The following is a 27,801-nucleotide window of genomic DNA, read 5'->3' as shown; positions in this document are numbered from 1 at the left end:
TACAATCAGGGTGGGGGACATTTATTCACAACAGAATGCCAAAATCAAATAGCCAAATGTTGGCTTTTTCATAAACTATTTTATATGCGATAATGTAAAATACAGAAAATGGAATGGTTTACATCAGAGTAGACATTTAGATTTCAAGTTCCTATTGAGCATGGCCACAAAAACAAAGGAATTCAACAAAGCTGATAGCTGTTGGTTATTTGTATGGCATTCTGCAAAAACAATGGAGTGCAAAGATATTCAAGGATTATGTTCAATCTATGAAAATCCATTGGGAAAAGCACTTTTAAAGAAACGATTCCAGAACAGATTATCCTGATAGGGCTAGAGGTGCTAGTTTTACATTGAGAAATGTGCATGATTAGACTAGACAAAAAATAAACCATTTTCTAAAATAACACCTAATTTTACATTGTTTTATTTGCTTTAAATTTTCCCTTATTCCAGAGATGTTTATTCCCTTCCACCCAGCCTCCTGAAGATGAAGATGCAGAATTTGATCTCTGCTTGCAACATCTACTCCATTCACAACTAGAGGCTCTATTACTTTGCAGCAAGTCCTGGTGAAATGGTTTACTCCCACAGAAGGTTGAAATAGATATATTTATTGGTCTGACTGAGAACAGACAAGAAAAACCTCAGCAGAGATGCTAGTGGAGTTGAAATCCAGAAATCATCTATTTGAAGCTTTACACTGTTAGACCAATTTTCACAGCTCTGTTACAGCCCATGTCATGACACCGACATGGAATAATCAGCTTGCCCACAAGCTCTCCAAGCCAGCTAATCACAAAGCTCTGTTGATGACAGTCACTCAGTAGTTTATACTCCCACCATTCCAACTGAGCTGCTTGGTGGACAGAGAAATTACAGAGAGACAATCAAGTTTATTTTTAGAAATCTCATACACCAAAAGTTCTGGTGTACTGGTATGTCAAGACAGACACTTATGCCTTTATAGAAGAGGTGCAAGGAAGTTTAAGGGCAGTAGAATTGATTCCTCGCTCCCATGCAGTAAAAATATAATTCCTGCACCACTACAATTGGAATCACGCCATAACACAAAGAATCACTACAAAATATATGAATCTGTTTTATGTGGAACTCTATTCAAGCCATGCACAAGAGACACAGCCCTGTAACAGGCAACTTAGTCTATCCAAGGCCGAGAAGTAGTTTCACATGTTCCCATCCTAGAAGAAAACTAAAGTACAAAAATGATTGAAACAAAGCATTATTGAAATCTGGAAGACTGGTATCCATGTGAAAGTTTGCAATGTACAATTCGGGTTATATTAGTAAACTATGGAGGAACCAAAAAAGGTATTAACCAACTCAAACCTATTGAATAGCAGCAGTTCGATTACAGTAAGGATTCTTGTCCTCTGCTTTCGGATCACTGGCCAGGAATCATTGGTCTAATGTTTGCCATTAAAAATTACATTGCTGCAAAATCCACTAGTATGCAGTGATGATCACCAGGGCAGATACCAAAATGATTGATATTCCATATTTTACACTCTTTTGCTTTCGACAAATTTAGGACAAAGTATGTTCAACAAGGAAATTACATCATAGTGGCATTTGACCAGGGGAAGAGGAGAGAAGTGATAGTTTCTTGACTTGCAAAATTGATAAAAAAGGATCATTGCCATGTTGGACTCCCCCAAGTGTAAAATCTGGCTGAATGACATGAAAATCCAAACCACTTGCATGTTATTATAAAACACATTGGATGATGTAGCTTTACAGGCCTATTTTCGTTGCTTTAAGACAAGTAGCATATTTTTTTTTTTTAATTTACAAGTGCACAAACATACAGAAACAAAGGGTAAATCTTACATTAACTGATTATTGTGTACATAAAATAAATAATGTTCTAAACATTTTCTAGGTGTTGGGTCTCATTTCATGAAATTCTCAGCATATTCATAAGTTACACACCCTTAGTGAACTGGCTGAGAAAATTGTCTATTGACTTCAGTTGGTGTACAGTTCCAATTTTTCCCATGTGGAGAAGAGCAGCAGTGTTTTGCAAGGAAGCTCTATTTGGCTGCCCACCAGATGATAAGGCCCAAAGCGACACCAACCACTGCAAGAACTATAATCAGGATGCACACTTTCTTGCGGGATTTTTTCTGAAAATGCAAAAATACAAAAAAGGTGACTAAGTCAATTTTATTTTGTGCTCAAATAATGCAAGGGATGTTATTACTGGAGAATGAACACCTTCCATATCGGGCACCCACCATCAGCACCAAGCACTCCTATATCGTACACTACAATTACATGTTGAGTAACTCTGCCTCAATGTGCCCAAGCCCGAACCCAAGTAGTACACCCCCAATTGTAGCAGCAAAACATTTTTCCCTTTCCTACAGTAGCAATAGTGAGGCCCTTCAGAAAGAAATTGGTTAATTAGAGGGAAGTATTGTGGCTCCATGTCCACTAGCAAGTGGACAGTGACTTATCACATTCACTTTAAAATGTCTTTCCCCCCCCCCAAAAAGGTACTGAAGGCAAGACTTACTAAAATAACAAAGCAAGAGAGTGCCCAATACATTCAGAAGTGGAAAATGAAGCTGAAGGAATTTATATGGGTTATCTGCTTTACCTGTTGCAAAATAACATTACATAAAAGGTGACAATTGTTTTGAACAAATGAGTAAGTTTACTATTGCTTGTTGGAAGCAGCAATTGTCAGATTGTAGCAGAAAGAGAACTGACTGACTGCCCTTTCTATTACAGATACACTGCACCATTTCATTGTAAATTAACATAGGTGAAGGATCAAGGCCAATAGAACAGGACATCTTCAACATTGAAGAGTAGGTTGGAAGTGCAGGTAAATCAACTAGTACTGGTTAGGCAAAATTAATCTTTGGTTTTACATGGTTACAGGAGAGAAAAATGTGATGCAAGGATCTACAGTTTTGAGGTGCTAGGAAAAATGAGTTAAAGTAAGAGATGTCACAATGAATCTCGATTTCAACATACTGCACTGAGATCGCAGGAGTTCCGCAATATTACAACACAGGTTAGAATATTTGGAAATTAGAGTACAACAGTAATGATACATTTGTATAAAATATTGGTTAGGCCACAGTTAGAGTGCAATTTTGGGCATCCCATTATAGAAAGCACATTAAAAGCATAAAGAACATACAGCATCGATGCTCCAAGGTGATGCCAGGGATGGGAAATTACAGTTATGAGGAGAGACTTGACCTGACTAAGACTATTCCCACTGGAGCAGGGAAGATTGGATAGTGGTTTTAAAACTATGAAGGGTTTTAATAGGGTGAATAGGGGAAGACTATTTCCTTGGTTCAGGAGTCCGTGACAAGGTCAATTTTGAGCAGTTATTAAGAGTGTCAGGAGAGAAGTATGGGGAAATTAATGCAGCAGGTTACTGGAGCATGGCATGCTTTGCCTTGGAGTAGTTGAGGCAGAGAATGAGAGAAAACTAGCAAGAAATATAAAAACAGATTGGAAGAGTTTCTACAAGTATGTAAAAAGGAAGAGTGCAGCAAAAGTAAACATTGGTCCCTTAGAGGCTGAGACAGGAGAAATTATTATGGGGAATAATAATCTGTCTTCACATTAGAAGACACAAAAAGCTTATCAAAAATGGTGGGAAACCAAGGGTCTAATGAGGGTGAGGAGCTTAACATTAATATAAGTAGAGAAACTAATGGGACTAAAAGCTAACAAATCCCCTGGACCCGATGGCCTACATCCTAGGCTTCTAAAAGAGGTGGCTTCAAAGATAGTGGATGCATTGGTTTTGATCTTCCAAAATTCCCTAGATTCAAAAACAGTCCCAGCAGATCTAGAATCTATTCAAGAAAGGAGGGAGAGATAAAACAGAACTACAAGCCAGTTAGCCTGACATCAGTTGTCAGGAAAAATGCCAGAATCCAGTTAAGGAAGTGGCATCAAGTCACTTTGAAAATCATAACATGATTAGCCAGTGTCAACATGATTTTATGAAAGGGAAATCATGTTTGACAAATTTATTTGAGTTTTTTGAGGATGTAACTAGCAGGGTAGATAAAGGGGAACCAGTTGATGTAGTATATTTGGACTTCCAAAAGGCATTCAATAAAATGCCACATAAAAGGTTATCACACAAGATAAGGGCACATGGGGTTGGGGGTAATATAGTAGCATGGATAGAGGATTGGTTAACGGACAGAAAAAAAAAGAGTAGGGATAAACAGGTCTTTTTCAGGTTGGCAGGCTGTAACTAGTGGGGTGCCGCAAGGATCAGTGCTGAGGCCTCAGCTATTTACAATCTATATTAATGACCTAGATGAAGGGACCAAGTGTAATGTATCCAAGTTTGCTGACTATTCAATGCTAGGTGGGACAGTAAGCTGGTGAGGAGAACACCAAAGAGTCTGCAAAGGGATATAGATAGACTAAGTGAGTGCGCAGTAAGGTGGCAAATAGAGTATAATGTAGGGAAATGTGAGGTTATTCACTTTGGTAGGAATAGAAAAACAGAATATTTTTTAAATGGTGAGAAACTTTTAAATGTTGGCGTTCAGAGATATTTGGGTATCCTCATGCAAGGAACACAGATAGCTAGCATGCAGGTACAGCAAGCGATAAGGAAGGCAAATGGCATGTTGGCCTTTATTGCAAGGGGGTTGGAGTATAAGAGCAAGGTAGTCTTGCTACAATTGTACAGGGCCTTGGTGAGAACACACCTGGAGTACTGTGCAGAGTTTTGGTCTCCTTATCTAAGGAAGGATATACTTGCCTTGGAGACGGTGCAACGAAGGTTCACTAGATTGATTCCTGGGATGAGAGGGCTGTCCTATGAGGAGAGATTGTGTAGAATGGGCCAATACTCTCTGGAGTTTAGAAGAGTGAGGTGTAATCTTATTGAAACATACAAGATTCTGAAGGGACTTGACAGGGTAGATGCAGAGGCTGTTTCTCCTGGCTGGAGTGTCGAGAACTAGGGGGCATAGTCTCAGGGTAAGGGGGCAGCCATTTAAGACTGAGTGGAGGAGGAATTTCTTCACTCAGAGGGTTGTGAATCTTTGGAATTCTCTGCCCCAGAGGGCTGTGGATGCTGAATCTTTGAGTATATTCAAGGCTGAGATAGATAAGATTTTTTGGGCTCTAGGGGAAATCGAGGGATATGGAGGTCGGGCGGAAAAGTGGGGTTGAGTTCGATGATCAGCCATGATCTTATTTGAATGGTAGAGCAGGCCCGAGGGGCTGTATGGCCTACTCCTGCTCCTATTTTTGTGTGTCCTTATGAGACCATTGCATCTTTTAAGGGAAAATTGGAACAAATATTTGAAAGAGGAAGATAGGACATGAGCAGGGTAGTGCGATAGTTTTCAATTGTTCTTGCAAAAAGCTGGCACAAACAATGGGGCAAATGGCTTAACCTTGTGCAACAAACCTCTATGGTTCTAAAAACTCAGCATGCCTTATGAGGATATTATGGATGGTAACCTTGCAATTTGGAAGTAAGTGAGCATGGTGTGCAGTTTGTTACTGAAAGAACAGTGTAATCCTACCTGATAATAAGCTGCCCTCTGCAACTGGTTAGTTCCTCGATCAACATGCACTTCTGCACTCTCCACATTCGCTTCGATGCTATCTGTAGGAAACCAATCAAGAAAAAGCTTTAACTGAATGCAAAGCTTTAGACACATCACAAAGCAATTGGGTGTGTTTTTTTTACAAAATCATCCAGTTCCTGGTGATAATGTGCCCACAGTACAATTACAACAATGACTATACTTCAAAAGTACTTAATTGGCTGTAAAGCACTTCAGGACGTCCTGAAAGGCACTTATATAAATGCACTCCTCTTTCCTCTCACCTCTTTTTCCCCCCCCCTTTTAAACTAGGCACTAATTGGCAATCATGGTGTAGAAAATGGAACAATTTTGGTTCTACAGAGCAAAAGAAGCTTTAACATCCAACAGTGCTGTAGCTGAGCTGGGAGTCTGATGCCGACATAGGGGGAATTCAATTTCCCAGCATCAACAACTCTCAACTAGATGAGCACAAAGTTGAACAAAGGAAAGTATTCAAGGGAATTAATGGAAGGTAGCATTTACCAATCATATCTCCTTGATCATGGATCATCATTGCTAAGTCTTTAAAAATCTGGTTGACATCCAAGATGTTAGCCTGGACAAGAGAAAATAAAGTAGTTTAAACACATTGCTTAAGCAATCAAGGAGAAAATCTATGCAATTCACAATTTGTAATGGGTAGTAATTTAAACTTTGCTGGTGGTTTGAATTCACACTACAAAGACCATTTCCAGTACTGGTGAATTTGACTACATAAATTACCACCCATGTCTGGGACATGTAATACATGAGGTGGGAGGAAGGCACAACCAAAAGACACTAGTTCAATTAAAATCTGTGAAGTTACAGAAGCAAGGTCACTACTCACAGCAGACAAGACATAAATCAGATTTCTCGTCCTCCCTCCCCAAAAGCTACACATGAATACATTTTTAAAAAGTGGATTCAAATACGTGACGTCTGCCAGCAAAAGCTTATAACCAGCAGAAATGAACAGAATTTCAGTCAGCTAGCATGCATCACGCTTGCAACCCATGCACCTTAAATAAATTTATACATTGATGAATGAATACCAAACCTCAAGTTGCTGGATTGCAGTCTCTCGTTCCTTGATGAGTTCCAGGTCTTCTTCAGTTATTGCCACATCTTGAGACTGAGCTTGTGCCTGACTCCAATCATCATTACTATGAAAATAAAACCGCAACTCGTTCAGCACAGCTTTGAGCATTGTATTGCAAGTTGTAAGATTTTCTATTTTTCCAGTCCAAATGAAATGTTACCAATCCTGTGGAGTTAGAAAAATGTTCTTTTTTTGGTGAATTGTGTGTGTTTACCAAGGTAAGGGATGTTAGTGCTGCAGAATGGACTATTGTGGCACGAGGGCAATTGAAGTTCCCCATATTTTATCCCAATTGCTTGATTCAAACCTCAGAAAAGCAACCACAAAGCAGGAAGAATCTTTTCCCCAATTCCAACATCAGGCATCCTTCCCATCGTCACAGCACCTATTTGATGAAAAATTGCAGCCAATCCACTAGGAACTACAGACTGCAGCAGTTCAAGGTGGCAGCTCACCACCACCTGCTCAAGGGCAATTAGGGATGGACAATAAACGCTGGCCTTGCCAACGACACCCACATCCCATGAACGAATAAAAACTAGGTTGAGACGACGACCTCAAAATATGTTCCTGCAATATACCCATACAGCCAAAAAGGAGGCGACCTTCATCCAAGTAGTCGGAGGTGGATTTGTAAGTAGATCCCAGAAGTGAAAGGAAGTGTGCTATCTGCATTTCAGCCACCCCCAGCCCCCAATATTTCAAAGCAAGATTTTACAAGAGATTTTCTGATTATAAGTTCACATCCTTACCTTTCAAATGATACAAGTTGTTCTTCCTTGTGCTCATCATCGCTGAAACCACTCTGGAAACAGTTAAATTTTAGTTGTCAAAAAAGCTAAATTTGGGAGGTTGGGGCAGAGAGGATAGAGGAAGAAACATACATCCAGGACTTGACTGAAAGTGTCCTGGTCACAATGCAAATCACATACAAGCTCAGTGTTGCTCTGATGTAGTACCTTATTTCTGCCAGCAAGCAAAGTAGCAGAAAACTACACCAACAGACAGCGCCATTTACAATGAGTGTGCCTGGCAAGTGAAGTACAGGTAGACTATCCTTTATCCGAAAACCTCGGGACCAGCCGAGTTTCGTTTTTCGGAGAATTTCGGATTTCGGAAGGGGGGGCCGGCGGGGGGGGGGGGGGGGGGGGGTTGTCGGGGCCGGCGGGGGGGTCGTGCGCACGGCTTACCCTTTATCCGAACTTCCGAAACCGGAACCCTCTAAAAACCGAAGGTTTTTTCGTTCAGCGTAAGTCGTACGCACGACTTACGCTGAACGAAAAAACCTTCGGTTTTTTAGAGGTTTTCGGAAGTCCGGATAAAGGGTAGTCTACCTGTATTCACTTATTGTTGCCCACATTATACATCATCAGGTTTGCAATCCAAATGACTGCTACCTGCTCAAATACTAGGAGGTCCTGGAACAACTTGCCAAATTACAGATAAATAAAAATACTAGCTTATTTACAATCTTCCATCATAAAATTACTGATAACTAACATTGGGCTCCCAAGGTGAATAAAATGTGCAAATAATGGACGAGTTATTTTCCACTGCTCTACCAGATTAGCATTGATATTTCCTGCAGATTTAAACATCCAAAAAATAAACTGGGACCTCACACTTATGAAATTTTCTGTTCCTTAAACATGCTTATAGCCTTATTTTTAGCGACTCAGTTTAGAAACAGCATTTCCATCCCCCGCCCCATCCCAAACTTAAAATAAATCAATCAAAGCTAGATATAAAAATGGCTCCATTGCACTGTGCCATAGTATGGTATTATAGGTTTGAGGTTGTGCAATGGCGGGGGGGGGGGGGGGGGAAAAAGAGAAGTAAGATGAGCTACTGTTGGTTACACCCATGCACCCATCAACAGTTCAAGAGCAACACTGGCCTAGGCCTCAATGCTTTACAAGGGAACCAGTGACCATAGATTGTTGAAACGACTCGGCTGATAACACAATAAAAACCAAAGCATTTAAAAATGGAATGCAGTTCTCACCACCCCTCCCCAAAGTTCACTCCTATTAATTAGAATCATAATTCACGTGCCCTGCCTTTGTATACCCTTGTTTTTGCACCAAATCATTTCGGTCATGTTTGAATTCTAAGGTTAGAGTGGGGCAAAATGTAACAGCACTATGCAGGATCTTGAACACAGTAATACCAATTCAAAGTCTGAGGTATGGCCTGTATGCATCTTGCACATCCCCAGTTTTCAATCGCTCCACCGGTGGCAGCCATGCCTTCAGCTGCCTAGGCGGAGCTCTGGAATTCCCTTCCTAAACCTCTCCGCCTCTCTCGTCTCTTTTAAGATGCTCCTCAAAACCTACCTCTTTGACCAAGCTTTGGTCACCTGTTCTAATATCCCCTTGTGGCTTGGTGTCAAATGTTTGACAACGCTGCTGTGAAGCGCCTTGGGACATTTTACTACGTTAAAGGCACGATACAAATACAATTTGTTGTCGTTTCGCAGGGGCGATCTACATGAGCAGAGAGTGCGATTTGTCCATGTACTATATTAAGTTAGACTTCACGGATGTTTTTACTTACCGAGAGGCGTGATGCTGCTCGTGCCCTTGCTACAGACTCCTTCTCTTTTTCTGCAGCTTTCCGCTGCGCTGCTTGGAAGTTGTTCAGAGCTGCAGAAAATTCATTCATGAGACGCTCCTTCTGCATTCTCTGCTGACGCTGCAGTTGCAAAAGAAAAATGAATCTATTTGGAATTTAAGTGCATGATATATATTTTACATATCAACACTGGACTGTCCATGCTCGAAAACACAGTATGGAATTTTAAGATCTATACACTTGTTCTACAGTCCCACATAACCTTATTGATTCATCCTACAATTATTTTGAAGAGAAATGTTACTCTAGATGGAAGGCAGAATGCTTTCCATAACACTTCCCGATATACTGCATTAACTCATACACCACGCATTTTATTTATAAAAACAGTTGAAGTTGGAAGTGCTACCTATATGCAAAGGAGGCTCAGGTTTGAGGGACTGCCTACATGAGCACCCATTTGGTAAATTTGTTTCTCCCCCCTCCTACCCGTGGCTTGCATGGTCAACCCTCCAGGATAGCATTCTCAGGACTGGATACAATGCCAGAGCGGCCATTATGTAAAAGCACTGTATTGGCCAATAATCAGCCAGTACTGCCTTTGTATGTATAGATTACAGCTATTGGGAAAGATTGAACAGGTTGGGGCATTTTTCTTTAGTAAGGGAAAATTTAGGGGTGACCCGATAAGAGGTCTTTAAAGTTACGAATGGTTTGGACAGGGTATGTGGAGAGAATGTTTCCACTTGTGGGAGAATCGAAAACCAGGAGCCATAAATACAAGATAGATACTAATAAATCCAATAGGGAAATAAGCAGAATCTTCTTTACTCAAGAGTGGTTAGAATGTGGAACTCGTTACCACAGAAAGTGGTTGAGGCTTTCAAGAGGAAACTAGATGCATACATGAGAAAAAAGGAACACAAAATCTGTTGAGAGGTAAATAGAATGGGAGGAGACTCGTGTGGAGTACAAGCACCAGCACAGACCAGTTTGGCCAAATGGCCGGTTTCTGTGCTGTATATTCTATGTAGGGAGTGTGGGGGGTGGGTTAGAAGGCAATCAACCCAGCGTTATCAGTGAAAGCCACTTGCTAATTGATGTGCTTAGGCTCTTGAGTTGGAGACCTGATACAGAAGGTCTCCAACAGACAGCTATAGTTGATAGAAAATTTTACACACACACTTCCAATAATGCAGAACATTGAAAAGCAAGAGGGATTACTGATCAGTATGTACAAGACACTGTTGTGTTCAAACATGTGTGTGTAAACAGAGGATGAAAATTCTATAACTCAGTATTTATGGTGAATCAGAGGTTTGACAGCCAGGATCACCAGCTTTAACACATCTCTAACTGCATAGGGTTGCTAACTCATAAAATAACCTTTTGCTACCCTATTTCAAAAGACCAAGAGAAAGTACAGTATTTATGTCATGTAATGTTTGGCCAGGTGACAATATATAAAAATATACAAACAGTAAACTTTGCGCTGAAAGAAAGCTGTTCAGGTGAGTGGCACATCTGATTTAATGAACAGGATTTGACCCCAAGCTCAGAATGACTATTGGTGATGTATTTTTATTCCCTCATATCCTCTAGCTTAGTGGCCTCAGAGATGAACTGTTAAATTCAAACCAATTACTGACTAGTCTGAGCTTGTTTATGTCGCCTGGGAGCTGCACAGAGATTGCGACTCACTTCCATTTTAGATTACCAAGGCTATCAGAGTGAGGACCATAATTGTGTGTCTGGATTCTAAGCCAGGTCCCAGACGTGGCAGGTCATCTGTACAATTACTCACCTGCTCAGTGTATGTTAAAGGCAATGAGCCAAGCTCCTTCAGGTGTTTGTTGGTTTCCTTGGCGAGCTGGTTTGTGTAGTGTTGCAGCTGTTGCCTACAAAAAAGGATAAAACATTTAACTAAAATGAAAATGAACAAATTTTCATGTTAGCCAATTTCATGGCAATTAGATTTTTTCTAAAACTTGGGACCCATAGTTAATGAATACTTCATGCTATAATCAGTAATAATGGCAATACATAAAGGGCACAGTTTTATAGTGCAATACTGAATTTGGTGCAAATGCAAGCAAAGGAAGTTATATCCATCAGTTGGACAACTACTGAGTGTGTTTTATTAAGCTTTAATTGAAACTCCAGTATATTGCATGCCAGCTTCTTTCCTCTACCAACAACCATCGCCTTAAATCCCTACATTACAACAGTGACTACACTGCAAGAGTACATCATTGGCTGTAAAGCGCTTTGGGACAACCTGAGTTTGTGAAAGGTGCTATAGAAATACAAGTCTTTCTTTCGCCCCCTCTACCAAGTGCCAGGAGCTTGTGGACTTCTGTCACTAAGATTGAGACTATCCATTCAGCAGCTCCTGTCTTTTCCCTGCCATAGATTCCAGCCCCCTCCCCAGCCACTAGTTTTCAACCACAGCCCTCTAGTCGACAGAGGCGAGATTCCGAACCCATATCTTCTCCATGACACAGAACTCCAGCGCCGTAATATTGCCTGCCTCTGCAGCTGAAACCCTCACTTTGTATCTCTAGACTCAACTATTCCAACACGCCCCTGGCCATCCTTCACCTTCCATAAACTTCAGCTCATCCAAAACTCTGCTGCCCATATTCGATCCCAAACCATGTCCCGCTCAAATCACCTCTATCTTCATTGGCTCCAGGTCCCCCAACACCTCAAATTTAAAATTCTCAACCTCCTGTTCAAATCTTCCTATAGCATCGGCCCTCCCAATCTCTGTAGCCTTCTCTAGCCCTACAACTACCACCCCCTACGGAACTCTTTCCTCCAACTATGGCCTCTTGTGCATCCTTCATTTGGTCATGATCCTGCCTTGAGAGAATAGCGTCCTGTATTATGCTATGCTTGCAATGGAGGTCCGCAGATCTGTTTTAAGGACACATACCCAAGTGATGTGGGTAAAACTGCAAGAATATTTCTAACCCTCTAGATAGAATCCCGAGTAGGCATGAGTATTTCAAGGAACTGAGAGTCAGTGGCAGCTTAAAACTTTTCTTCACCATTGCTGGATTTCTAAAACTTCCTTCTGTTTTGCCAGTTAACCTCAAGAATTATAAAGAAGCACCAGTAACCAAAGAAATCCAAACATTTTGGATGCATGTCAAACCAATATTTGGCTGCACACAAAACTCAACTTGGACTTGGCAAAAGGTTTCAATGTTACACATGCAGTTATTCCAAGACCACCAGATGGATTTCACATAATACCAATGCCCAAACCTCTAGAGCACAGGACAAGTGGAAGACAGCAGTTCAAAAGAAATGAACTCCAAGAAACTGGAGTCTCATCCTTAAGCTCTGAGGGATTATGAATAGGAGTTACTTACGACTAAAGTTTTGCTTTTGCCCAATTTATTTAGTAGCCTAGATTTTCCATCTATCGCCCACTAAGAAAGCAATTATGGAGAATGTTTTGCCAAGACTAATTACGCTTTGCAAAGATGAAATCTGTAAACACTTAGGAGGCAATTGAAATACAAGACCTCAATGTAAAATGCAGCATCCAAAGGAACCAAAAATTGTTTCTCAATACACCATCAAATCACTCCCAACTGCAAGAACTAGCAGAAGTGTGGCAACAATAGCATTAACCAGGTTAACTAACTGCACTCCTGCTTATTGCCGAGTAAGGAGAGATATAACCAAAGTAGTCCCCCCCCCAGAGGGTTGAGCATGCAAGCAAATTCTCGTCAATAATTAAAACACCGACCCACTACGGCTCAATAAATGAATATTTAAAGTGCTTTTAAATTATGCATTTTTCTATTCGGGCTTGTTACTGCTTCTACAGAATAGCTGTTCTTGTGACTTAAAGAAAGATGACTTGAGTGCAGTATCTACTCTGCAAATGTGACTTGAACCTAAACCGATGGAATTTTGACAGATTTGTAAACTAACTACACTCATGGGTGTGCTATAAACAGACAAAAATACATGGTCATAACATCCACTTAGTTGCACAATGTGTCTGCAGGTCTCAAATATTTTGATAAGTTATAGTACAATCATACACCACTTCATTGCACATACATATATACTTACAGCCGGTCCTGAAGCTCACTTGTATCTTGTTGTGTTCCTAGTTGTTGCACCATTGTATTTATCTGTGCAGCTGTAGGCAATAGCAGATAATCAAATCTACCTTGTATTTAAACACGATTACAGCAAATACCCGAACCATGAAAACGTCTGATCAATGCAATTACATACGTAAGCAATTTTTGTCCAGCATAACCACTGCTGAATTATTCAGTAACAGAACAAATGGATCTTATCCAATTAACCGCCAATCCAAAAAAAAAAAGGTACGTTACACAGGGCTTTAACACAGTCTTTACCATCGGATTGCTATGTACTGGTAGGTGCAGCATTTTGTTCAGTGACAAATTTATTCTATTATAGAATTCAACTTATAATTGCAGGTTTTAAAGTATGAAATAAGCACCATTATAAAAAACAGTATACAGAGCTTACATATTAAAGTTTCATATTAACAAGGAACCAATTTTTAAAACTATTTTTGTTCATGTGTATACACACACACACGTACATATTGCACAAATTGTCAAGAGTCGAGAGACTTCAACAACTTGCTCCACAGCTTCTATTGGCCAGAGCCGAGAACTACATTGTTACAGGCAAGTTTACATATAGGAATTCCATTCTAAAACACTTAGTTTCAATGTTAAATGTGGAGATAAATGCCAGACTAGAAATCGTGGCCAAGGGAATTGGACAGCAACATTATAGATTAGTTTGATCAGAAAAGGAAGCAGCGCTCACTTTTTAAATTCAGTTTTAAGTTTATGCAACTTGAACAATATCAAAAATAGAAATGGAGCTGAACCCATTTTGTGCCACGAGCTCACTTAGGTTATGCAGCATTAAAAGTTTCACAAAACCATTTTAAATAGACTGGCAGATCTCCTGTGCAGGTGGGAGGTCATGATGTTTTATAAGGACAGAAGCTTTACACAGTGTAATGCATAGTGTATTATTCAGCTGAAGTGCAGCTGGGTCTAACTTAGTGCGTCTCTATTGTCACAAGGTTGATTATTGCAAAGCAGATTCTCAGGTCCATTGGAGTGCAGACTCGCTTTCTTTCTTAAAAAAAACATTTTAATATGTAATTCTGGAAAACTACTTCTAAGTATTTTCTGTTGGCAAAGTTTCTCCGCACATTAGAAATGATTTTCTCAGCATTTCGATGCTTTCTCTGACACAAATTTGAATGTACGACCCCTCAGGAATGTTTGATACAGCTCAAAACTTATCTATTTAGTGGCAGTTAGGAGTACCATATTTATGTTTTTAGGTCCTTCATCCTTCTCTTCGCTTCCTCCCCACCCCCAACAAGGCAGACAGCTGTCTTAAATGCAAGACGAAGATTTATTTTCAACAGAACATATGGACATTAGCCCTACCTACTGCAGCTGTGCAACAGACCAGTGTCCTCTGCTAAAGGCAAGAAACTTCAAGGTGGTCAGTCCATCGATGCAAAGTATGTAGTGTAACTGGTCTATGATCATGGGCTCATTTTGACCTTGGAGCAGAATGGGGACCTACAACACAGCCTCTAATTAGAAACGGTGACAGAGTTTGTTTCTGTTCTTATTGAGAGCAGTCAGTCTGTTACATGGGTGTTACCGGGATTGTAGGCTCCAGAGACTGGAGCTGGTGACCCTAGTCCCACTCATTCAATTACCAGTTCAAAAGAACAATCACGTTACATTTTCTTCCCTCGCGGTTTTGTGCGTTAGGAGTAGAAGAGAGTGTATTTTGCTCCCCTCTCAATTGAATGCTCTTCCAGTTAGAATCTACTTTTCCCTCCTTTGGCTCACATTTTCTTTGGGAAGCTTAGCAAAGTATTGATTGTTCTATGGCTGGGACTACAAGTTTAAACTGAACTTGTAAACTTTAAATTCCATTTTTCAGTCTAACATGGGTTAGTATGTGGGATGATATACATTATTCACAGTAACCTTTTCTGGCTCCCATATTAGCTGACATTAACAGTTCTCTCCCCTCAGGTACTGTCCCCTTCTCCCTCAAATCTGCTGTCATCATCCCTCTCCTCAAAAAAACCCTTGACCCCCTCCATCCTTGCAAACTACCGCTTTATCTCCAACCTCCCTTTCCTCTCCAAAGTCCTTGAACGTGTTGTCGCATCCCAAATCCGTGCCCATCTTTCTCGCAACTCCATGTTGGAATCCCTCAATCAAGTTTCCGCCCCTGCCACAGTACCGAAACGGCTCTCAAAGTCACAAAGGACATCCTGTGTGACTGCGACAAAGGTAAACTATCCCTCCTCATCCTTAACTTATCTGCAGCCTTTGACACAGTTGACCATTCCATCCTTCAACGCCTCTTGTCCAGCTGGGTGGGACTGCACTCGCCTGGTTCCATTCTTCTCTACCTAATCGTAGCCAGAGAATCACCTGCAATGGCGTCTCTTCCCGCTCCCGCATCGTTGCCTCTGGTGTCCCCCAAGGATCTATCCTTGGCCCCCGCCTATTTCTCATCTACATGCTGCCCCTTGGCAACATCATCCAAAAACACAGCATCAGTTTCCACACGTTCACTGATGATACCCAGCTCTACTTCACTACCACTTCTCTCGACCCCTCCACGGTCTCCAAATTGTTAAGACTGTTTGTCCGACATCCAGTTCTGGAGGAGCAGAAATTTTCTCCAATTAAGTATTGGGAAGACCGAAGCCATTGTTTTCAGTCCCCGCCACAAACTCCGTTCCGTAGCCACTGACTCCATCCCTCTCCCTAACATCTGTCTGAGGCTGAACCACACTGTTCGCAACCTTGGTGTCATATTTGACCCAGAAATGAGCTTCCGACCACATATCCACAGCATAACTAAGACCACCTATTTCCACCTCCGTAACATCACCCGTCTCAGTCCTTGCCTCAGCTCATCTGCTACGGAACCCTCATCCATGCCTTTGTTAACTCTAGACTTGGCTATTCAAATGCACTCCTGGGAACACCACCACCTCCAAGTTTCCCTCCAAGTCACACACCATCTTGACTTAGAAGTATTAATTGCTGATCCTTCATCGTTGCTGGGTCAAAATCCTGGAACTCCCTACCTAACAGCACTGTGGGAGTACCTTCGCCACAGACTGCAGCGGTTCAAGGTGGCAGCTCACCACCACCTTCTCAAGGGCAATTAGGGAGGGACAATAAATACTGGCCTTGCCAGCGACGCCCACATCCCATAAACAAAATAAAAGTGCACAGACAGAAGAGATAACTTGGAAGGTGCTGTGGGGAAGATTTTAAAATATGGCACAGTACATCAGTTTTGTTTTGTTTTTCTAAAGAAAAAAAGGAGAAATGTTACAACAGATTCCTTATATAATGCAAGTCATAGAGTCAGAGTCATAATGGCACAGGAGGCCGCCATTCGGCCCATCAAGTCCGTGCCGAGTATCTGTAGAGCAATCCAGTCAGTCCCATTCCCCCGCTCTATCCCCGCAGCCCTGCACGTTTATTTCCCTCAAGTGCCTATCCAGTCTTCCCTTGAAAACATTGTGTGTGTCCGCTTCCACCACTTCCGTCGGCAGCGAGTTCCAGGTCCTCACCACTCACTGCGTAAAAAAGTTTTTCCTCACATCCCCCTTGTATCTCTTGTCCAAAACCTTCAATCTGTGTCCTAGTCCTTGTACCATCAACTAGTGGGAACAGTCTTTCCCCGTCTAGCCTATTCAAGCCCCTCAATCTTGTACACCTCTATCAAAATCACTCAACCTCCTTTGCTCTAATGAAAACAAATCCAGCTTCTCCAACTTGTCCTTGTAGCCAAGATCTCCCATCCCCAGAATTATCATGGCTAGATTCCAGGTATCACATTAGAACCAAGGTTTATGTAGCTTAAAGTCAATCAAAAACTTGCAGGCTCAGCCATCTTGAAGCAAAATTGATCTTACTGAATTTTACTTTGAATGAATGTAATTTCCTTTCATTGCACACGTAAAATATTCTCTCATTAGAAGTAGCTCGACTGGTTATTTTTCCAGTCATAGTCCAAGCAGTTTTCCTTAAGCTGAAAGATTTCAGTCAGACTTTTCCCAGGTTGATTGCAACTTACTATTCTGCGTAATCTTCTGGATGTTGACACTGCATGTTTGAATGAGGGTATTGAAGTCCTGGGGTTGCGAGTGGTAGTTGAAACGACTGTCCTCAATTCGTCCGTAAGACATGGCGGAGTAAGAGGTCAGCGCTGACCCAACGCGAGCAACAGTGAACAGTCAGAAACGGCAGCACTTCCTCCAAACCTGCAAGAGGATGAGATTAGGGGGAAAAAATTCAGAACTTGATGCAAACTTAAAAGTTAAAGTATCCGGTAAGACAAAACTGGTTAAATACAAAGCACAGCTTTAAGTTACTCCCAACGATATATTCCTGCTCCCTCCCACCTTCAAGAAAGAGAACAAGTTGCATTTTTTCATTTCCTACATTATAGCAGTGACTACACTTCAAAAGTATTTCATTGGCTGTAAAACGCTTTGGGACGTCCCAAGGTCGTGAAAGATGCTATATAAATGCAAGTCTTTCTATCGGTTACACCTGCAACAGCATCAAGCAAACCAACACAATCCGTTACAAAAAAAAGTGTTACACCAGATATGTTGAGATGTTGTAGAATTTAGCAGCACAAGGTGGCCATTCAGCCCACTGTACTTGTGGCCTTGGCTGAAACTGGACATCCTTACTGAAGGCCTACAAATTGTTGACCGAGAGGCATCTCTAGCCTTAGTCTTTAGGTCAGCTGGAACAGGGTAAAAGTGTAAATCGCTAGGTCGCAACTGTGATGAAATAACTCTGTTCTGGATTGTCTGTTGTTGTACTTGTTAATGTCTGTAAATGTTTTACAGGTGTAACCACTAATGTTCCTCCCTAGCTCTGCCTTTATGGATCCTCCCGATTGGTGCGAGTCTTATTTATAAGAGCTGGGTTTTACTCATAAGGGCTGGGTCGGTGATGAATGATGGTTGCCCTGTGTTAACTTGATGCCAAGATTCTTACTTAATAAAAGCCTTTAGTTTTAAGTTGTAACCTCATGGATTCAGGCAGTTATTTGGCACATCAGCAACATCATTCCAGCTGCCTTCGTAATAGATGACAATCCGCCCAAGACAGTGGAATCACTGACACAATTCACTTAAGTAGCATATTTCCTCCAACTGGGATGGTTTTCCTGACTTCCATAGATACAGTGCACTTATGGGCTCCACAATGAACCCTCCATCACACATGGAGATTGAACACAAGTCGGTGTCACAAAGTACAGCTCTACAACACATTAGTAATATCCATATTTAACTATGACTCAATCATGGGAACACAAAGTAATGAGTAGGTGCATCAATGGATTTAATTCTAGGTCACTTTGCACACTAAAAATTAAGCCTCAAGACAAAATCTTAAATGAGGCCGTACGAAATCTTGACTAATCAACGACCTCTGCCCCGGTTGGTTGACCATTACCAACTCCTCCGGTATGGACACCTCATGCGCCTCCCCCAGTCTGACCCCGCCAGAGCATTCACCACCAACACGGAAGAGACCACAAGGCAGACCCAGTACAAGATTGGATGACAACATAAGTGCACCGTAACAGCATGGGCCTTACTACTGATTAGGCATGCGAGCGCCCTGAACCGCAACAGTTGGAAGCGGATAATCCCATAGACGATAACTTTTGCCAGCTCCCAGTAAGAAATATCCAAACGCAGTGTCTCCTTAAAGGGATACAGAAACAGTGACTGCTAGATACCATTCTATACTATCATCTGTCATTGGTATACTGTGCAAGCCAAACAAAGTTCAATCAGACTTAAATCAACTATCTAGCTCACATTGCTGGCTCAAAGCCAACGTGAAGAAAACAAAAAGGGTCAAGACAACAGACTCCTGTTTTGGTCTACATGAGCTACAAATCTCTGTGGCTACAGTGTCAACTTGGCTCAGTCAGTCGCACTCTCGCCATTGTCAGAAAGCTGTGGGTTCAAGCTCCACTCTAGGACTAGTGCAAAATTTCTCGGCTGACAGTTCAGTACAATACTGATGGAGTAGTGTATTGGGGTGATCAGATACTAAAGGCCCCATCTGCCGGTTACTGTTTGAAGCTAAAGATTCCCATGGAACTAGTTGAACAGAGAGTTTTCCTCCTATTATTTTATCTATAAACCCATGAAAAACTGGTCATTTCACTGCTGTTCATGGGATCTTGTATGCAAGGCAGCTGCTGCATTTGACTGCATAAGAGTCGTCACTTAAAAGCAATTCATTGCATCATCATGTCATGGTGCCATACTGCTAGTTGTAGTTGTATGGGAATACTAGAAAGATTCCAGGGTAATATTTAAAAAACTCACTTTCAGTGCAAGATAGCCATTCATGCAGACACAGCTCCTGTTTGATAACTAATTCAATATCTAATTGAAGGTCGTCACTTAATGAATGCTATAAAGATGCAATGAGGTGTTTTCTTACAACTATTCGTGCAATGTGGCCCACCTACTGACTTTTTATTTCAGATTTACAACACTTGTGGTTTTCCTTTACAGCACTGTTTTCGTTTCACCTACTGATGTTTTCAGAATAATAAAAATTGGGAAGGCCACTAATGGATTGCCTTCTCAGAGAGAATTATCATTGGCTATGTTCGAGAACATCTAATTGCCCTGTTATATATCTATTGCAGAGGATTTTATTGCTTCACATATGCTTCAGTGGTGGACCAATAGACTACTTATTCAATAAAGTCTTGTGTTTTGGTTGTTTTAGTAATGGAAACTACCGTACAAAGTGCAAAACTGTACCGTACAAAGTGCAGAAGTAAAGGTGGTAAAATGCAAACTTGTAATTTGGGCCACGTTTTAAAAAATTACCTTCAGGCTGTTTTTCCAGCTCTTTCAATACCAACAATTTTTCTAAACACTGAAAATAAAACAATTAGAAAAACAAATGGTATCTACTTTCAGTTGCCCTTCCCTTCCAAAGTCAAGAACAGATAGAGTCCGTGGTGAGCACCATCAATAAGCAACACAAGATAGCAAAGGGTGGGAACACATTAGGAGCTCCCAAGAACAGGCAGCATTCACTTTATTTAAAAAGGACTAATTTAAAAATAATGTGTTTTACTATTGATTAACAAGTTAATTTTTATGATCAATTCCGGCACGTTCCTCTTGCACACATTCAGAAGTTGTTGTGTTGTTCATAGGATGCTGCAGTATAGAAACAGGACATTTGGTCAGTTGCAACTGCACTGGCGTGGCTTTCTTCTTGAGCCATCTGGTCTAATCCCACTTTCCCACTCGCTTTCCATACACTAATACCCTTTTTCAAGCAACTACCGTCTGCTCGTTAATTTGAAGTCGCTTTATTTGATAATTCACTCAGTTGTATCAAACTGCTTCAATGCAGTGGTTCAAGAAGGCAGCCCACCACCACCTTCAAAGGCAACTAGGGATACACAATAAATGCTGGCCGTGCCAGCAATGCAGAGAATTGGGGGGGGGGGGGGGGGGGGGGGGGGGGGGGGGGGGGAGAGAAAGAGAGAATGCAAACCTCCCATTAATTCTTTGCCATTTTAAATTGAGAGTGGCTGCTGCCAACGAACCGGAAGCTGCACAGAAGCATTCTCAAGTCCAAAGAAGAAAAAGAAACGTTCCCCACGTCCAACAAAAGGACCCGGTAGCGAGAAACACTCTACGAGAGTACAATAAAACGCTCAATCCGACAACATCCGAATATCGGCCTCAAGTCACATTACAGACCGCACAATACCTGAAATTTCCATCCCCTCGCCTTTCTCACAAATCTGAGAGAAGTCCGGCAAGAACCACTGGAACTGTGCACGCACAACTACTTTATTTTGTTAGCAGCAGTCCCGTCCTTTTAAATTTGTGCCCTCGTTATATCACCGTCAAGTGGAAACAATAGATCATCTCTAACCGCATAACCTTGAAGATCTCAACCAGATCAATTCTTAATCTTCTTAGTGGTAGAAAACTTGCTTTCCACACCCCCCCCCCCCCACCACCAACAAGTCTGTCTTCATAACATGAACCCATCATCCCAGGTCACATCCTAGTGAATCTACACTGCACCTTTTCCATGCATTTTCATAATGACTCCTCTTGTAGTCCTATCTACTTGCGCTGTCATCTTTAATGACTTGCATATCTGCACAATATCAGGCTTATCTATGACGCCTTCCAGAGTCAGGCTTGACTAGGATACCTTCAACAGTTATCTATGATAGCTTCTACAGCCAAGTCACCTAACGCTCATCCATGAAGAACAGTGACGCATTGTAACCATAACCTTGCAGAACCATACTCTAATCTCACATTAAATATAAACTAAATGGTACAATTTCAAAGAGGGTGCAGGAACAGAGACCTGGGGGTTATACGTACACAAGTCTTTGAAGGCGGCAGGACAAGTTGATCAAGTTTTTTTTTTTTTTTTATAAAAAGAAAAAAAGCATATGGGATCCTTGGCTTTATTAATAGAGGCAGAGAGTACAAAAGCAAGAAAGTTAGGCTAAACCTTTATAGAACACTGGTTAGATCCCAGCTGGAATATTGTAATTCTGGCCACACACTTTAGGATGTCCAAAGTCTTAGAAAGGGTGAAAAGGAGATTTACTAGAATGGTACCAGGGTAAATAAGGAGAAAGTGTTTCCAGAGGCCAGATTAAAAAGGTGATTGACAAAAGAACCAGAGGTGAGATGAGAATTAAAAAAAACCATGCAGCGAATTATGATCTGGAATGCCTCGTCTGAAAGGGTGGTGGAAACAGATTAAATTGTAACTTTCAAAAGCGGATCGGATATATACTTAAAAAGGAAAAATGTACAAGGCTATGGGGATAGAGCTGGGGAAATGGGACAGCTCTTTAAAGAGCTGGCACAGGCACAATGGGCTGAATGGCCGCCTTCTGTACTGCAAGATTAAATGATACCTCTAACAACCAGTTGGTTGAGGTACCAAATGGTGGCCAGCACGGTAGTACCACACGGAGCATGAACCAGAGCCTGCAGGCGAGGAGGGGAAACAAAATGCTGCATAGGGTCAGCTTTGAGACTGCCGTGCCACATTGGGGTAAGAGGACTTCACTCTTGCAATTTGAAGCAGTGGATTAGTTTACTATCTTCTGGATATTAATTATTCCCCAGTTAATTGTCTAAACACTGTAAAGGATCTGCTGCAGACGGTATAATTTTGAAGACAATGGCCCAGAAATTCGGGTCTCCACGGGCGAGTACGCACAGGGTACTCACCCATAGGAAGTGCCGGTTTCCTGCATGCACTGCGCATGCGCGGGAAACCAACACTTCCGTTCCCCTGAACGAAGGGATTCAGAGTTCGAACGCGTGCGTGGGAGAGGCTGCGCGTGCGCATTGAACTTACTTACTTACTTTTTTTTTTGCATGTTTTCCCGGGAGGGTAAGTCTCCAGAAGTTAGACATTTAAAAAGCAGTCGTAAGGCCTGCTTTTTACAAGGTAAGCGGTGAATTAAAATTAAAACATTTTTTCCACAGGTTTATTATTTTTAAATACTTTAAAAAGGTAAGTTTATTTTTAGCCCCATTAGAAAATAAAATTATTTCTCTCAAATTTAAATTGTTGAAAATAGTTATTTCATGTAATTTATAGTTTATTTCAAAAATGTGATTTAAATTTTTTTTGAAGATTTAGTGATGTTTTGGGGCCCGTAGTATTTATAAGTTTCGACAGCCCTTCCGGTCAAACTTATGAATGGAGATTCCCTGCTCCGATTGGCTCTCCATGGCCCACATCGAACTAACTGCGCCCCTGGGATACGCAAGCACTGCGCGCCGGCAGCTGGAGCAGGCCCAGGATCGGAATTCCAAGCCAGCGCGCAAGGTAAGTGCAGGTCGGGGGCTTGCACCCGCGGGAAGCCCCCGACCCGAATTTCTGGGCCATGAAGTTTTCGAAGCACGGTGACTGAAAAAATTGAGCTATTAGGAAGGCATGACAATAACTGTAGTTAAAACATTTAAAAAGAACTGAGCGAAAGTCACTGTCTCAATCAAGACTGTAAATGCGAGTTTATCATTCAACCATTGAAACGTTGTTAAACACTAGTCAGTCTTCTAGGTCGTTGCCCTCGGCGAGTTGATGCCAAGTGTTGTCTTCAGGTGAAGTGCAGTTAAAGGGTGGGGAATAATTGGCCAAGGGTGCGCACACATAATTCAGTCCCCATTTTAAAGTCATACCTTCTGTCCTTATTTCTATATTTTCATTATAAATGTTAATGGACACTGCCTGTGTAAACTTGCCACACTGCAATGACACCATTCGGCAAGCACTGTAACCCCTTCATGCAGGGGCAGGTGTAATTAAAGCATCACAGGTTTACACAGGTAGTTTGCATTATCAATGGAATTTATCATGGAAAAAGTTGACAAAGCACATGCAGAGGCAAGATTTATAACATTAAAAAAAGTTACAAATGTGGCTGCACTTGGCGAGATGTGACTGGCCTAAGCTTATTAAACCAATGATTTAAGAGTCAGTACTTACTGCTAGTACTGATCACGTGTCATCAGGTCAAGCACAACATTATTCCAGGTCAATTTTGCAACACAAAAGCAATCAATTGATTGATCTTTGAAATACAGTTACACTTTGTCCAGATCCTTCCTATCTTGAACCAACTGAAACCATCACAAACCCACCACTCGGGTCGAATTGCTACAGACTCCCCTTTCCTACTTTTAGAATAATGAGCAAATCGCTGTGCGTGACTGGATTTCACAAGTGCTCCAATTCCAAAATTGTATAGACAATTGAAATAAACAATAATTGATTCAATTAGCAGTGCAATATTCTGTTGTGGCTGCATTCAAATTATGGGTCTTCCACATTTGCGAAATAAACTCAGCGAGTTACTGTTTCTAGCACCGCATCCTATACGTGATTGAGAGTTCAGTTGTGAACAGAAACAGAAAGCGATACTGCTGCAAGCTGAACTGTGGACAGGGCACAATTTCAGTCAATGCCATTTCATTAGGCAAGTGAGAGCTTGGGAATTTGCTGCTGAAGGGGCACATCCTTCAGATTGATGGAGTCTGCTCACTTTACTGTCCTGCCTGTGATGATGTTGCTGGTTTTAGCAATTTAAAATAAAATGGTTTTGCAAGGTTCGATTCTCAACCGGAGCTGAGCTGGCTGACAGACAGCAACAGGGGTACAGGAGGAGATAATCCATCAGGGTTCTCATTTAAGTAATGACACTTGCTGGTAAGTGTGCACATCGAGAGGACAGGATTGGGCTCAGCTGTAGTACTGGAACGCAGCACATTCAGGGAGGGGCAATTGGAGAGGAAGAGAGTGTGTTTTTTTTAAATAAATTGTTTGTGCACATTTATGGAAATAGGGACTTGCAATTTACTGATGAATTCAGAGACCAGGAATGTGATAATTAAAAACTTTGAAAATAAAAAACTACAGTTACTTTCACCTAACAGTCCATACAGCCTGACACATTCTGAAATATATTTAGAAGCAAACTCAAAAAGTACAGGTACATTCCAGTGACTCAAGTGTGATGTCCTTGCAGACATTTATTTACTCACTCATTAAAGAGGTGGTATTGATGCAATGTCCCATATTCAACTCAGAACAAACAATTAAGTGCCTTTGCTTTGCGGTACATTTCCAATCCACTCAATTTTTCACAGACCTCAAGTTGACAAGCTGACCTCATTCCCATTAGGCCAAGACAATACAGCAACATGGTTAACAAAAATAGCAGAGGAGACTCAGAAATGGCCTGCTATGGTGAAAGTCTGGCTAGCACTCTCAGCTGGTTCAGATGTTTGTGGATTCAAGTCCCACTTCAGGACTCAAGCACAAAATCTAAAATGACACTTCAGTGCAGGACTGAGGGAGTACAACATTGTCAGAGGTGCTATCATTTGCATGGGGCGGTACACTGAGGTGCCACCGGCTGTCCAGCTGGATGTAAAAGATCCCATGATATTATCCAAATTAGAGCAAAGGAGCTCTCCCAATGTCCTGGCCAGTGCACCCTCAACAACCACCAAAAACACATTAACCAGTCATTTAGTTGCTGTTTGTGGGACCTTGCTTTGTGAAGACTGGCGAGACAGTGACGACACTTCAAAAAAAGTAATTGCCTGTGACTTGGAATATCCTGGGGGATAGGACGACACAATATAGAAAGGTTTTTTTCCTGTTCCAATTATGACCGTTTATTTATAACTCCAAAATGCACTCTGACCTACCTCGCTGGGCATGGTCATAGTCGCAAGTACATTAAGGAAGTGAAAACGCAGGCAGTTTTAGGGACCCAGAAGGAAAACAAACTTTTCTTATTCGTGACTGATCTTGTATAAATAATTCTTTGCAGACATATAACCATAAAAAAGAGAAACAACAAATACTGGAAACACTCAGCAGGTCAGGCAGCATTGAGGAGAGAGAAACAGTCAACGTTTCAGGTCGAGGACCCTTCGTCAGAACTAGAAAAGATTAAAGTGAGATTTTTAAGCAGGGGCAGGGTGGAGGGGAGGAAAGAACAAAGGGAAGGTCTGTGATAGGCTGGAAGGCAGGAGAGATTGACTGACTGCAAGGCAAAAAGAGAGGTAATGGGACAAGTTAAGAAGCAAAAAGATGACTAGATGAGGTGTGAATGGCAATGGCAGAATCATCAACAGCTACCTTGAGAAAACAAGGGGAAAAAATATATAGATGACTTGCATTTATGTAGCGCCTTTCACAACCACCATCTCAAAGCGCTTTACAACCAACCAATGAAGTACCTTTGAAGTGGAGTCACTGTTGTAATGTGGGAAACACAGTAGCCAATTCACACAGCAAGCTCCCACAAACAATGTGAACATGCCCAGATAATCTGTTTGTTATGTTGGTTGAGGGATAAATATTGGCCAGGAGTGCTAAAAGATTAATGCCAATTATAAAATGTCTAATTTGACAAACTTAAACTGCACTAAAAGATATATGGAAGAATTTAAAACACAAACTTGCTAACTTACTTCTCAGCAAAAAATTTTAGCCACACCTTGCTAACTTAACAAAATCTTTTAGCCAGCTTGACAAATTCTCAATTGTCAGGGCTTGGGCAATACCACAGTATAACATTTGAATGAGATAACATACTGCAAATGCTGGAAATACATAAAAGGTCTATAAGCAACTGAAAGAAAAACAGTAATATTTTGAATACATTCAGTTCATCAGCAAAAATAACCCAACTCACTGGCATTATTGACTCACTGGCTCCAGTTTGCCACCCTTATGCTGGGGAAACGTTCACTTGCAACAGACAAGCCGCCCAGAATGATCTCATCTTTTTCACTTTTTAGACACAATGGTCACAGGCAGCCGGCCACAGACACTGGAATGACCACGAACTTCAAACCCCATATTTTATCCATTGCCAAGACAACTTACTTCTGCAACATCATCCGCACTGAAACCCATATCCATGCATTTGTCACCTCAGACCCAACTTCAATGCCCACCCCACCAGTATTGAACTCCACCCCACAAACTCCAAATCCTATACCAAGTCTTACTTAACCATTATCTCCATCCTTGTAGAACTCTATTGTGTCCTCATCCCCAACAGACTGAATTCAAAATCCCTGTCGCATTAAGAAATCCCTCCATGCCCTGACCTCTGCATCCTCCTTCATCACAGTTCATGCCCCAACTGTGGCCTCCAGTGCACCCCCTTCCCCTCCAAACCATCATCACTATCGGTACCTAAACCCCTCCCTCTTTTCAAAAGCATTCCTCGGAATCCCCCCTCCCTACCCCACCCCACTGCTCCATTTCCCTTCTGTAAAGCACCTTGCGTTGACTGCATTATAGAAGGTGCTGTACGAATGCTGCCACAGCCCCGCCTGTCAACAGCAGCCAGCCCGGGGCACACTGGCCTGTTGCGGGGGGGGTGGAGGAGCTGCAAAATGCTGCGCCCCTCGCCACACTGCGCACGCGCGATACCACCTGCCCCTACCGGCTCACTATTTCGCAGCTAAGAGGATTTCTCCGCCCCGGCAGGAAAACAAATACAAACACACCCAGCCAGCTCCCACCTTGACACGGCGGCAGTCCGTCACAACGCGGCGGCGCAGGGGGAGGGAAAGCAGCTCACCAGTCCCAATCCCAGTCAGGCGAGCTTTATTTCAGGGCTCCCTACCGATTACCAGGCTTTATTTCCCCGCCGTCTCTCCAGAAAGCAGCAGCTGACACCGAGCGAAGCCCGCTTACCATCACGTGATATGCGCGTCACCAACGTGGACCCCGCCCTGTCGTCGCGTCATGACGTCATCGGTGCTCCTATCAGTCAAATCATGGCCCAATATGAGAAGTCACACAACACCAGGTTATAGTCCAACAGTTTTATTTGAAATCACAAGCTCTCGGA

General features: G+C 41.9%; 1 protein-coding gene across 5 annotated transcripts; it reads right to left on the bottom strand.

Annotated features, from left to right (window-relative positions):
- stx12 (syntaxin 12) lies at window positions 1-27,747 on the bottom strand. Of its 5 annotated transcripts, none has more exons than XM_085962867.1 (10): window positions 27,645-27,747; window positions 17,431-17,617; window positions 13,369-13,438; window positions 11,078-11,171; window positions 9,256-9,393; window positions 7,452-7,504; window positions 6,658-6,763; window positions 6,102-6,174; window positions 5,553-5,635; window positions 1-2,147 (listed from the first exon to the last, which is right to left on the bottom strand). In XM_085962867.1, the coding sequence occupies exons 2-10, from the start codon at window positions 17,540-17,542 to the stop codon at window positions 2,055-2,057; spliced, it is 822 nt and encodes a 273-aa protein (XP_085818993.1). In that variant the 5' UTR covers window positions 17,543-17,617; window positions 27,645-27,747; the 3' UTR covers window positions 1-2,054. The 5 variants fall into 5 exon arrangements, with proteins under 5 accessions (XP_085818993.1, XP_085818992.1, XP_085818991.1 ...); XM_085962866.1 differs by lacking the exon at window positions 27,645-27,747 and adding an exon at window positions 27,455-27,638; XM_085962865.1 differs by lacking the exon at window positions 27,645-27,747 and adding an exon at window positions 27,470-27,638.
- Between the last annotated feature and the right edge of the window lie 54 nt (window positions 27,748-27,801).

Source organism: Somniosus microcephalus, chromosome 20, assembly GCF_052327205.1.
Source record: "Somniosus microcephalus isolate GS21.2 chromosome 20, FLI_Smic_1.0, whole genome shotgun sequence".
In the NCBI taxonomy this organism is placed as follows: Eukaryota; Metazoa; Chordata; class Chondrichthyes; order Squaliformes; family Somniosidae; genus Somniosus; species Somniosus microcephalus.
Note: the sequence above shows the minus strand (reverse complement) of the source record. Positions and strands in the feature narration are given on the sequence as shown.